General features: G+C 36.5%; 1 protein-coding gene across 1 annotated transcript; it reads right to left on the bottom strand.

Annotated features, from left to right (window-relative positions):
• Window positions 1-6,356: 6,356 nt before the first annotated feature.
• On the bottom strand, window positions 6,357-9,956 carry LOC143535966 (beta-1,3-galactosyltransferase 7-like). Its single transcript, XM_077030070.1, has 11 exons — window positions 9,770-9,956; window positions 9,594-9,690; window positions 9,464-9,510; window positions 8,707-8,918; window positions 8,566-8,629; window positions 8,228-8,300; window positions 8,022-8,142; window positions 7,093-7,180; window positions 6,869-6,994; window positions 6,677-6,786; window positions 6,357-6,597 (listed from the first exon to the last, which is right to left on the bottom strand). The coding sequence occupies exons 1-11, from the start codon at window positions 9,880-9,882 to the stop codon at window positions 6,449-6,451; spliced, it is 1,200 nt and encodes a 399-aa protein (XP_076886185.1). The 5' UTR covers window positions 9,883-9,956; the 3' UTR covers window positions 6,357-6,448.
• Window positions 9,957-12,338: the final 2,382 nt, after the last annotated feature.

The following is a 12,338-nucleotide window of genomic DNA, read 5'->3' as shown; positions in this document are numbered from 1 at the left end:
AGTATGGTTACAGCTTGCACCTTATGATCTCACTTATTATGAAGGATAGTTCTTTAGTCTTATAATCATTGATGAATGATGGTATGGGATAGTGCCCTCGAGCATTTCTTAAAAAAGAGGCTCACTATGTAATTTGTTCCGACTTGTTAATTATATACCGTTGTGTACAGTATATAGATCCTTTTAAAGAAACAATCCTGATATGGTTTTGGATAATTCATATGGCATACTTATGACACCGTATAGGTGTATATGATTGTATATAGGCGTATTATAATATTAACTTCAAAATCTAAGGGATTGCGAGATATCCGCCATATCTAAAGTATTACCTTGGATACATCAACCCACATTAAATGTAGTATATATATACGCTACAGTTTCGTATTGTTTGGCTTACGCTATGAAAAACTCAATAAACTTTTCACAAGTTCAGCGTAAAATATATGGTTAGTGCCTTTCAGAAAATATATAGTAAGTTTATTTCACACCAAGTCAAAGTAGTTATGAGAGTACTTACCTTGTGGTAATTGTGAATGATCAAAATCTATAGTCAAATGTGCCAAGTTATAAAATTACACACGATCACGTTTTACAAACCAAAACAGTTTACTAAGTATATAAACTGACAAACATAAATATAGATCGGGTATAATAATTACCTTTTTTATTAAATCTACGTATATACAAACTCTATCTTAAGCTATTCAACGAAAAGAATACTTATCATGCTAGAGGAGAGTCACAAAAACTAGGATTTCATAGATATAACTTGGAGTTGTACATAAGGCACAGAGAGAAGTTTGTTGAGCATACTTAAGAAAAACGTTGTAATTGAGTATAACTAGGCGTTGTACAAAAGACACTAAGACTGGACGCTATGGGCGTCGTAGAGGAGGGAGAAGGGCGCCATGGAGGAGGAAACACCGCTGAGGGGCGCACGGGCGCGAAAGGGTTTGGCGTGAAGAGGACGGCCGGCCGGAAAGAAGCTCTCTCTCTCTCCTCTCTCACATTTATACATACATACATACATACATACATATATATATATATATATTGGGACGCCCAAGGGGCATTAATTAAACCATAACGGGACGGGCTTCAATGCTTTGTTTTTTACGAGGCGATGACGTGGCGTTGACGTGGTATTGTTGAGGGGCTTTGAAGCCCCCACCATAAGACTATTCACTATGGGCGCGGAAGGAGGGGGAGAGGGGCGCGGTGGGCTCCAAACACCATAGAGGGGTGCGGTGAGGTGGGGCGCGGAGGGGGGAAGGGTGGAGGGGACGATGGGCGCGGTGGGGGGTGAGTGGGGGACCCACACCACCAACGGTCTACTAGCCGTTTAAGAAAAAATTAAAATTAACATTTCTATATAAATTCAAACATTTTTCTCAATTTTACTCAAACAACTTTCATATTCACACCAAATTTAACAATCTTTACAACATTCATCTTCACACCAAATCATGAATCCTAACTCGAACCCGAACACGAGCTTAAGCTCAACACCGAACCCGAACCCGAACCAAAACCCGTGGGATCCGAGTTGTATGTGGTGGGCTAGTTTGCTCGCAAATAACGTCGACCATAGCAACCCGTTCTATGCAAACCAACAACGACCAACGATTCCTCCACCCATGCCACCGTTTACCCCCGATATGTCTTTCGGTAGCCAATGCCGTATACGTCCTCGCAAGTACCACAAACCCAAATACCCGAAACGCAAGTCCGACGTCCAAAAAGAAGTCATAAAAAAAGAACGCGGGTGATGTTCGAACAACCGAAAAGAGCGAACGACAAATGTGGGAAGCGGACGAGGTAATGGCGTTAGCCTTAGCGTGGATCGACTCTTCCGAAGACTCGATTCAAGGTATATTATAAAAATATTTATATGTTTTCCATGTTATATTTTTTTGTTTACAAATATTAAGCTTTTATATGTATCGAAGGTGACGGCAAACATTCGCCGGAGTTTTGGGTACAAATAGGCACCAAGTTCTTTGCTTTAATGGGTCGAGGAGAGTATCGCGAGAATGACTCCGTCTACAACAAATGGAAGTCATTATGCACACAAATAACCGACTTCACATCCATTCACACCCGCGTTGTGAACAACAGAAAAAGCGGCATGGGCGATGCCGATGTGTTGGAGGCATGCTTAAAACATACAAAGCCCTTTATAATAAAGATTTTAACATGTTGGATGTTTAGAGACATGCATAAGCTCGCCAAAGTGGCATACAGTCCTGACATCATCACCACCACGACCGTCCAAACGGTCAAAGACAACGTCTACTTCGGCCGATCAATCGCCGTCACAGCCCATGTCCGATGGTCGTTGTCAAATTAATCTAAACGAGTTGGATCCAGAATTAATTTTTGACGAACCGGATGAGTTGCCACGGCCGGTAGGAAGAGATAAAGCTAAGGCGACGGCTAGAGTGGAGGATCTTCGTCCAGAACCACATCCTCTAAGAGTTCCGATGCGAGCTCGAATCTTGAAAACTTGGAGCGGAGGCTAGTCGAGATTGCCAACCTTAAAAAACAAAAACAGGAGGGCCTCATGAAGGTGCACGAAGAAAGAAAGGCGATGCTTGCGGAATACAAAGCGACCCACTTGGAGCGAACGAAATAAAAGGAACTCAAGCTCATCACAAAAGATCTATCGCATCTAGATCCTGTGTCGCGGGCGGTGATGGAAAAAAGAAGAGCAAAGATATTGGCCAAATATGCAAACGAGAACGACGACGACTAGCAGTAGTTGTATTTTTATTTGTAGGGTTTTTATTTTTATCTGTATTGGTTTTTTTATTTGTATGTTTTTTATTTTTATTTATATTTATATTGGTTTTTTGTTTTATATAAAATAAAATAAAAAGGTTGGGCTTCGAAGCCCCCTCACCATAGAAGGGCATTATGCTCTGGGGCTTCGATGCCCCCACTGCCCACATGACGTTAACGTGACACTGTGAAGTGGCTTCGAAGCCCTCCACCATAGCACGCAGCCTAACAAATAGCCTTAAGAAAGGTTTCAGAGATGCATTCACAAGTACGTGGGAGTTAAAGCTACGTGTACATAAAAAAAACACCTTTACACCAATCTATTGCATATGCTCTCCACGTGTCCGTTATCTCAAACTTGATGCATATATATAGATGCATCTACACCGTCAATATTCTTACAATACATCAACGATGTCATTTCCAATTTCATCAAATTATCGTACGATCATGAAAAACATTCCATACCCTACAATTTATTCACTCACCAAAACACACACCGTTCTACCACCTTTCACATCCATAAAAGCCAAACAAAATCCACCAGAGAGTTATATCTCCCTCAGTACTCCAGACAAGCCTTCTGATCCTCCGCCTTTGCCACCGAACCCGGCCCCGGAGTTTCCCGGACCACCGATACCGGACCCTGGAATCCAACCGCCGCCGCCACCACCGAATCCAGCCCCAGAGTTTCCCGGGCCACCAATACCGGATCCTGAAATCCAACCACCGGGGCCGGATATGCCAGTGCCACCAAATACCCCTGGTGGTCCTGATGTAGTTCCACCAACAGCGCCACCAGAATGGATGCCTCCGGATGTTGGGCCACAACATCCAACGCCACCAGAAATTCAATTCCATATGTAATGTTAACGTTGGTTTAGTTTCAATACAATTTGGTGATCATTTGTGTGTTGTATATATATAACTAGTGGGATTAGAAATTTTGTATATATAGCCTTTACAATACTATCAGATCTAATCAAATAAATGCTATAAACTTCAATTAAGTTCGTCTTATGTCGTTTTGGTATTCACCGCGAAAAATTCGATGCTTATTAATTACTATTCAACTAAATTTTTTTTTTGAAATGGTTTGATTATAGAGAAATTGTTTCATGTAATCCAAACCTACCTTTACCACGCTCTTATTTTTGTGATGTTTTATTTTTGTGGGATTATTACATATTTTTTTTTCTAAACAAAGGAAATTACATATTTTTTTAAAATACAAATTTTTAATGTAAAATGTATAATACTTTTTAAGCATTATTTAGGAAAATATGTAATTTCAAAATTTAGGAAGAAGAAATAGGTAAATGTTTTGTTTTTTGTGATGCTTTGATGTAAACGTTATTCAAGATCGAGGTGTAAATTGAACTGTACAAGTCATCCGTGCATTAATGTACAAGGCTCGTCATTAACTTAAGATATTGATGCATAATGTATATAAAAGGAATATTTTGTTTTAAATAATCCCAACTATGGCCTATTGGTAAATATCAGTCCCAACTTTATACTTGCATGTTGACCGTACTAACTATTGATGTATTTGTTTTAACGGGCCGCAACTAACGGATGTTAACTCTGTTAGTGATTTGCTGACGTGGACCTTCTTCTCCGGCCGCATCATGCCAGAAACCTGCAACTCGCCTCCATTCTTCCTAGTATCGTCACACCGTCTCCCTCCCTTTTCAAAACACATCGGAAATTAGAAAATGAAGTAGATTTTATCTTCTTTTATGGCCAATTTTTATATACCAATCCCGATTTTATTTTCAAAAATTTGAAATCAATGTTACACGATTTACAAAATAAGCATACGGCTTTTGTTAAGAGGATAAAAACGAGTCGAATGATGTGTCAATTACCTCAAATGGTGCACGATTGACGAGGGTGGACTTTGCCGGAGACAGCAACGGCGGCACGTCGGTTATGTTTTGAATGAGGAGAAAGATAGAGAGAGATGGTGTAACGATATTAGGGAGAATGGAGGCGAGTTGCAAGTTTCCGGCGTGATGCGGCCGGAGAAGAAGGTCCACGTCAGCAAATCACTAACGGAGTTAGCATCCGTTAGTCGCGACCCGTTAAAAACAAACACATCAATAGTTGGGACGGTCAGAAGGCAAGTGTAAAGTTGGGACTGATATTTACCAATATGTCATAGTTGGGATTATTTAAAATCAATATTCCTATATAAAACTATACTATGAAAATAATAATTTGAATTGATTCATAAAGCGGTTTATGAGGTACTACACATTTGTAAATGTAAACATGCTATGGCAATGTTTAGCCCTCGTTTCATGACTTGATACATTTTAAGAACGTTTAGTATCAATCAGTTTACGAGCTACTAAATTAAATATTTGTCTAGTTAAATAAATAAAAATAAATATTTGTGAACGTAAATATGCAATTGACAATGTTTAGTCCGTTTGATACTAAGCATTTTTAAATCGTTTGATACTAAACACTGTGGCCAAATGTTCAGTCCGTTTGATATGTTTAAATACGCTATGGACAATGTTAAGTCATTTTGATATGTTTGACTCACATTTTTTAAGTAAAAATGTTGAAATTACCACCTATTTATTTAGTCCGTTTGATATGTTTGACTTGTTTTATAACTTTTATACATTTTTAGGTAAAAATGTTGAAAAACCACCTATTTATTCAAATTCAAAAGTTGGCTCTATGCATTATTATGAAAGGATGGATTATTTAGTCATTTTTTATTTGCTGTGCCAGGACATTGTGTATGACCTTGTATGTTTTGACTTGTGGACACATCTTTTGTTTATTGTGCTTGCAAATCTGCATCAGTGACAATTGGAGATGGACTTACAACACAGCCTGCAGCAACAATTGGAGATGGACTTACAACACAGCTTGCAGCAACGTAGAAGGATAACCTTCTTTTTTTTTTTAAATATTTAATAACTTAACATAGGCGTGCAAGAAGGGCACAAAATATTTGTGCCACGTAGACACTAGCTAGCTTGATCCATGGCTGGTTCAGTAGAAAGAAAGTAAAGGTTATCTGATTAGGTCAACACTATTTTGGTGATTATCCACCAAACATTGGATCAAAAGTCTACTACTTTTGTGCGGATGATACTAACAAGTAACATCAAATAACACATGAAGAAAGCTTTGCTCGACTAAGAATTCGTCTCGAAGGGGTGGTGTTGAAAAACAGCATTGAAACATGAAGGATGCTATGACGAATCTAATTATAATGTAATCAAATACTTTAGGATTAAAAAACTTTTGAGTAGTCTCCGACCCAAGATACATGTAGACAATGGTTCTTCCAATAACCAGAACAAAAGCAACCCCCACAATAATCGCATAAACTCCAATGAACACTCGAGGATTAAAAAGACGAGACACGATCCTCTGAAGTATCAAAAGCAACCCCCCCCCCCCTTCTCACCCAAAACAATGAACTAATGACAACAAAAACTTGCTAATAAAAAGAACAGACATGTAGTATTTATATAGTTTTTCTTTTCATGTATGGCCTAAATCAGTCTCAAATAGGATCATAGTTCTCAAATTTCCTGTGATTTCATAAAATTTATCTGCCTTGTATATAACAACAATATGTGTAGTATACAGCTGATACCATTCTACCAAAATTCTTTGACAGTAGACACAACTAATATTGTGCACTCCAAAGAACAGCGGGATCTTCCCCGCATCTCTTGTGAACATCCTTGAGTCTTTCAACGGATTTACAAATGCCACTGCAACTCCAATCAAACGATGCTATGCACACATTACCCGCTTCTGCCTTCCATTCACAATCTACACAACTCCAACATTTAATTTTACAAAATATATATATATATAGAAAAAAAAACAAAGAAAAGGATGAATAGCGCACCAGGAGGGGTCCCACAACACATGTTGTGATCATCAATATGCTCAACATCAAGACCGATAAACCAAGCTCCAAGTGACACATCTTCATTTGCATATTTGTGCAAAATCGGCCTAAACATTAATAATTTTAGATAATAAAAAACAACATTGACTGTTACGCCATGTTTGACTCTTGAAAGTCAAAGAAACTTACTGATTGGTAGAGATGTATGCAGCAAGATCATTTGAGATTGCATAAATCTGTCCGCTTGCATGACGAAAATACTTATTTCCTTCCTCTCCAAATTTCCAGTATTCAGGTTCATGGTATTTCACTGTCCTACGAGACACAATATTAAAAAGGAAAACTTAAGAGTTAAGAATAAATTCATTTTCCTAGATAAATGACATAATGAATGTAATTATTTAAGCGTTTACTTTTGTGAAAGAACGGGCCCGGATTTCATACATCCTGTGTAAACCCTTGGTTTTGACTGATGTCGTGCAAGAGTTGTAGTCAACATGCCTGCATCAATTGCTCATTTTCATAACAGCAAAATAATAATAATAATAATAATAATAATAATAATAATAATAATAATAAACTAAGAACATCAACAATAATAATAAATGCAAACTACATAGGCTCGTTCTACGTTTGCCTCAAATGTAGGCTTGTCAAATCAAACATGAACAATTAAACGAACGAGATTTTCTTGTTTGTGTTCATTCGTTGAACATGTTCGTGTTTTCATGTTCGTTCATTAACAGTATAAAGGAATGGTTCACGAACGTAAAAACATAACTGAGCTAAAACCGGTTAAAAGTAATGTGAAGAACAATGTACTGGGCCAAAAAAGTTGCTAAAACTAAACTAAGTTGTACTTGGCCAAACAAATTTAAATGAATATACGAGCGTGAACGAACAAACGTAAACTAACGAACATAAATGAACGTACACGAATTTCAGTGAACGAACGTTCACAAACATAAATGAACAAACAAGACACGTGTTCATGTTCGTTCGTTTAACTAGATTTAGAAATACTTTTGTTCACGTTTGTTCGTTTATTAGTAAATGAACTTCCCGCCGAATGGTTCACTGAAAGTTCGGCTCATTTATAGGCCTACCTCAAAGTAAGAAGACTACAAAAGATAATAGTTGATCTAAATGTCAGCATAAAAAACTTTTGAATTGGGACAAATTGTTCGGTGATAATTAAAGGTAAATAGTTAACTTTATGTTTAATGCTTTACAAGAATGTAAATATTGCAATTCTCTTAGAAAAGCAGTAAGGCTTGCCATTTCATAGGTAGTGAAGGAAATAATAAAGTATAGAAAAATCAAGAAAAATAGATAATCATACCGAGATTGACATGAACATCATCGTCCACTTTCACATAGAACTTTGCATCCCATTTGGCGAAAGCTGTGGAAAAGAAGATCCGTGTTTTAGAAGTCAGCTCATGATACCCTTCAACATGTTCCTGTGATGACCGTGATGATAATAAATAAGGATAAATTAAGTAAAAATGAATCAAGAAATACTCTTCTTGTTTTCTTTTGTCTTACCAGCCTAAAGAAATCTTTATGTTGAGCTTCCTCAGAGTCAATGGCTCGATCTAGAATGCTCTTAGATGTTGCACTGTAATAGAAAAACAAAAAATGAGATAATAACAGGAAAATTAAGCACGTTTTCTTGCTAGTGATGGCCAATGTTCATTTTTGGATTTCGTTTGCCAAATTAGTCATTTCAGAAATAAAACTTCCATAGGTAACTAGGTATAAATTATTAAAAAAATAAACTGAACTAAAAACAAAATTGAAAATTATTGTGTTCATGATCGTACACTTTAACAATTAAAACAAACCAAAAAGAAGCATAAACATATACAGATAGAAACAAGTACCTGTGACCAATCATGAAACGGACGATAATACCCTTTTCCTTCTCGAGCTGAAGTAGCTTTTCACCTACACAATGATTCAACTATTCTAAAAAAGGGCGACAGAGGCGTAAAATAAGTAACGTGTAAACAACAACTAAGTACCCCTAGGCATCCATGTTTCTCTAATCGAATCCCGTCTTCTTCTGCTACTAAACGCAGTGTTAATCCCAATTACCATAAACACCTTTTTTCTACTCCCACCCGTGTTTCCATCTGTCGTGTGAGAATGCAAATCATCACGGATTGCTTCCTCAGATGAACTTTGATTTTTAGAGAGCTCCAATCTCAGCTCTGAAATTGAATTTTCAAGTATCCTGATACACCTCGAAGAATCATTAATATTATACTTCAAAGACAAACATCAAAATTATACCACTTCAAAGAAAAACATGATTGATGTATCAAAAAACTCCTATTTTTTAGATTCTCTCATACGGGCTATAGGATATATAGGGTGAAGATCATTACAGAATACTAAATTATTACGAAAACAAATGAACAAACATAAATCGTTGAACTTTATTTTGTACTTCTAACATACAAATGTGTATGCTTTTGTACATAAAAAACCATCAAACACATTTCTCCGTATGCTTTTAAACGTTTAACCGTTTACCTACGCATGTGTAGATCATATACATACACAAAACACCTTTTCTTTTAATTCAGGAATGACGAATAAAAAACGCATTTTTATCATTTTCTTTTATTCAAATATTTTTAAGATCCAAAAAGAAAAAAAGATTCATTTTGTTACTCTTGTTATTTAGCATCTAGTATTTAGATATATAATTCTCAGCACAACAACACATAGATAGAACAGTATACAATATTAAGGTGTAAAATGCTCTATGCTTACTTGATAGCTTCTTGGGTTTTATGAACTTCTCCCAATACATCATTATCCTGAAAGTAACCACCAAACCAATTAATAACACATCAAAAAGTATTAAAACCATTTACATGTTAATTATTATTAGCAATAAAACCTTATTTGTTATGCAATCATCATGAGCAGCAACAATTTTGATCCCCTGTTCTTTCGGTCTCATCATCCTTCCTTCGGATTCAATCGGAAACCAAATCCTATAACCAGTCAAATTAGAAACCCACCGATCTAATGAATTTTGAAGATGCAAATACAATTAATAATAAAAAGAAGAACCTGTTTGTAAAGAGCATGCCACATAGGAAACTGAAGATGCTGAAGATGATGATCCATTTGGGTGATGATGATCTGATTATCACACCACCGCTTCGGTTGTTGTTGTTCTTCATCTTCTGGTGATGGTGAGAGAGAAGATGAGAGAAAGAAAGAGGTGGCTTGACTTATATTATGGGAGAGCGTTGGACGTGTGTTACACTAGTCAACATGATTTGCTACAGTTGAGATAATAATCAAATGATACCGACTAGTTTCGGAGAAATTATGGGACTGGAACTACTTATATTGTATTTTGGTCCTTGGGTGTTTAGTTCTTTTTATCAAAGTTTATATATTAACAACTACAATTTTTGCTCGTCGCGCGTTGCGGCGACAAGACCTTTGTTAAGGATGCATACATCAAGTTTGTGGCGGGTAAATAACGCGCGACAACACATTTGTTAAGGACGCATAAATCAAGTTTGTGGTAGGTAAATCAATCATTCGTAAGTGAATTCGCAAGTCTTTATCTTACTGTGGTGGAGTTAGAATTCTACAAGTTTTGAGCTTATAGCTAGCAATTTAAACCTTTAAGGAACATATGTTAGTAGCATTGGTACGTAACGGATCTGAGAACCACATACAACCAGAAAGTATCAAACTCGGTTATAGATCGGAATCCTTACCATGGATGGGTTCATCCTAATTCATCACTTTTGTCATATTTATATATCAAACTTTGTACAATGTTGACCAAATTGTACCTTATTGTTGTTGTTATTATTATTATTATTATTTCCTGCAAATTATTCGTCAAATTATATAGCGAACAGAGTCACGCACAAAATATAAATCCCTGAAGTTTCGGTTTTACAGCTTTCATACAAGCCTAAAGTCAAAGAAACAATAACATAAACTCCCTCAAACCTTAAAATAAAAAATATCAAATAAAGTCATCAAACAAACTAATGTTAAAGAAACAAATAAAAACACATGAAAAATCGAAAAACAAATGCACTCTTGCCAAAAAATAGATAATGTGGGAGGCTCAGATAACTCCAAAAGTATCATCATAGCCTTTAACATACAAAACACAGTCACCGCCATAGATGGTCGGAGCCGCCGGAAACGGCAGAGCAACACCTAGTCAGATTCTCACCCTCATCGAGTGAGAGCAAAAGGTTCAAAGCAAGAATAGGGTAACAACTGAAAGCGCCGCACTTTCCGCCGCCGCCATAGATAGCCGGAGCTTCCAGCAACGACAAGGCAACGTTTTCTTTGTTTCTCTCTCTCTAGAACCTACCGTTGCTCCCCGGCGCCATCATAGACAGCCGCCGGATCTACGCCCATGTCTTTATTTCTCTTTCTAGAACCCACTCTTAGTCCCTGTTTCTCTCGCTAAATAAAGAGTTGTAGACCCACTGCCGCTGTAACCTTCCACGGCAGCCATGGACTTGATTGAAAATGAATGGACACATAGATCGAGCTCTTTATGTTTAGAGGGAGAAACCAAGAAGATGAGAAAGAGAACTGAAGAAAAGACATCTTAGTGAATATTAGAGGAGGAGTTTAGAGTGTGATAGATGAGAAAGAGAATGGAAAGAAGCTTATGGCCTGCAACAACACAGACCAAGGCCACGTGTATTGAAAGGTGACAAATTCAATATGCATTAAAGACTTGTAATTGATGCACAAAATATTGAAGCATTAGAACAGTAGCTAAATGTGAGAGTCTTCAGCCTTTCAAATTAATATATATATATACTTTGAATTTAAAAAGAGTAAAAATATCAGAATCATCTTGAGATAGTGAGATGTGATTACTTCTGCAACTTTTGTTTAAAAAGGAACTCCTTTTTGCAACTATAACTTTTAGGTTTCTCAATTATTGCCGGTATCGTCAAAATCAATAACTTCGTTAACTTTTAACATTAACTCAGGTGTGCTTTGGTCTTTTTATAATGACAATAGTTGGGAAACCTGAAGGACGATACTAGCAACAATTGGGAAACCTAAAAGGTCCAGTTGTCGAAAGAACTTTTTGAAAGAAATTCGTAAAAATAACCAAACCTCATGGACGATTTTGGCAATTTACTTGATTGAAAAGTAATCAAATCAAAACAATTTTACCGGTATGAAAATTTCATTTTTTCTTGGCTTTAAAAAAAGTATAGTATGATAACTTACAATTTTTGTCGTTTATGCTTGGAATAAATTATAAATTTCATCTTTTAATTTCAGTAAATACCCCCTTCTCCTTGAAAATATTGAAATAAAACATAGGCAATTACAACCTAAAATCCGAACACACACTTCATGTTCTATTCATAACCCCAAAACTACATAAACTTACATGAATCAAACATCAAAATTCAAAAGCACACACAACACCTGAAGCAAACATTAGACTTATGGCGTCGACGTGAATGCGATGGTATCTAAGATGGCGGAAGTAGAGGAGAGTGAAGAAGGAGATGAGAGAGATGTACTGACGTTTTAATGATGTTGATGTCATGATATTATCGTAAAGCATCAATGATTGAGAATAACAATAGTAAAGTGATAAATAAATAAAAACCAATTAAAAGTT

Source organism: Bidens hawaiensis, unplaced genomic scaffold, assembly GCF_021521415.1.
Source record: "Bidens hawaiensis isolate Kalapana, Puna unplaced genomic scaffold, B.hawaiensis_p1.1 tig00010730_1, whole genome shotgun sequence".
NCBI classification, from domain to species: domain Eukaryota; kingdom Viridiplantae; phylum Streptophyta; class Magnoliopsida; order Asterales; family Asteraceae; genus Bidens; species Bidens hawaiensis.
Note: the sequence above shows the minus strand (reverse complement) of the source record. Positions and strands in the feature narration are given on the sequence as shown.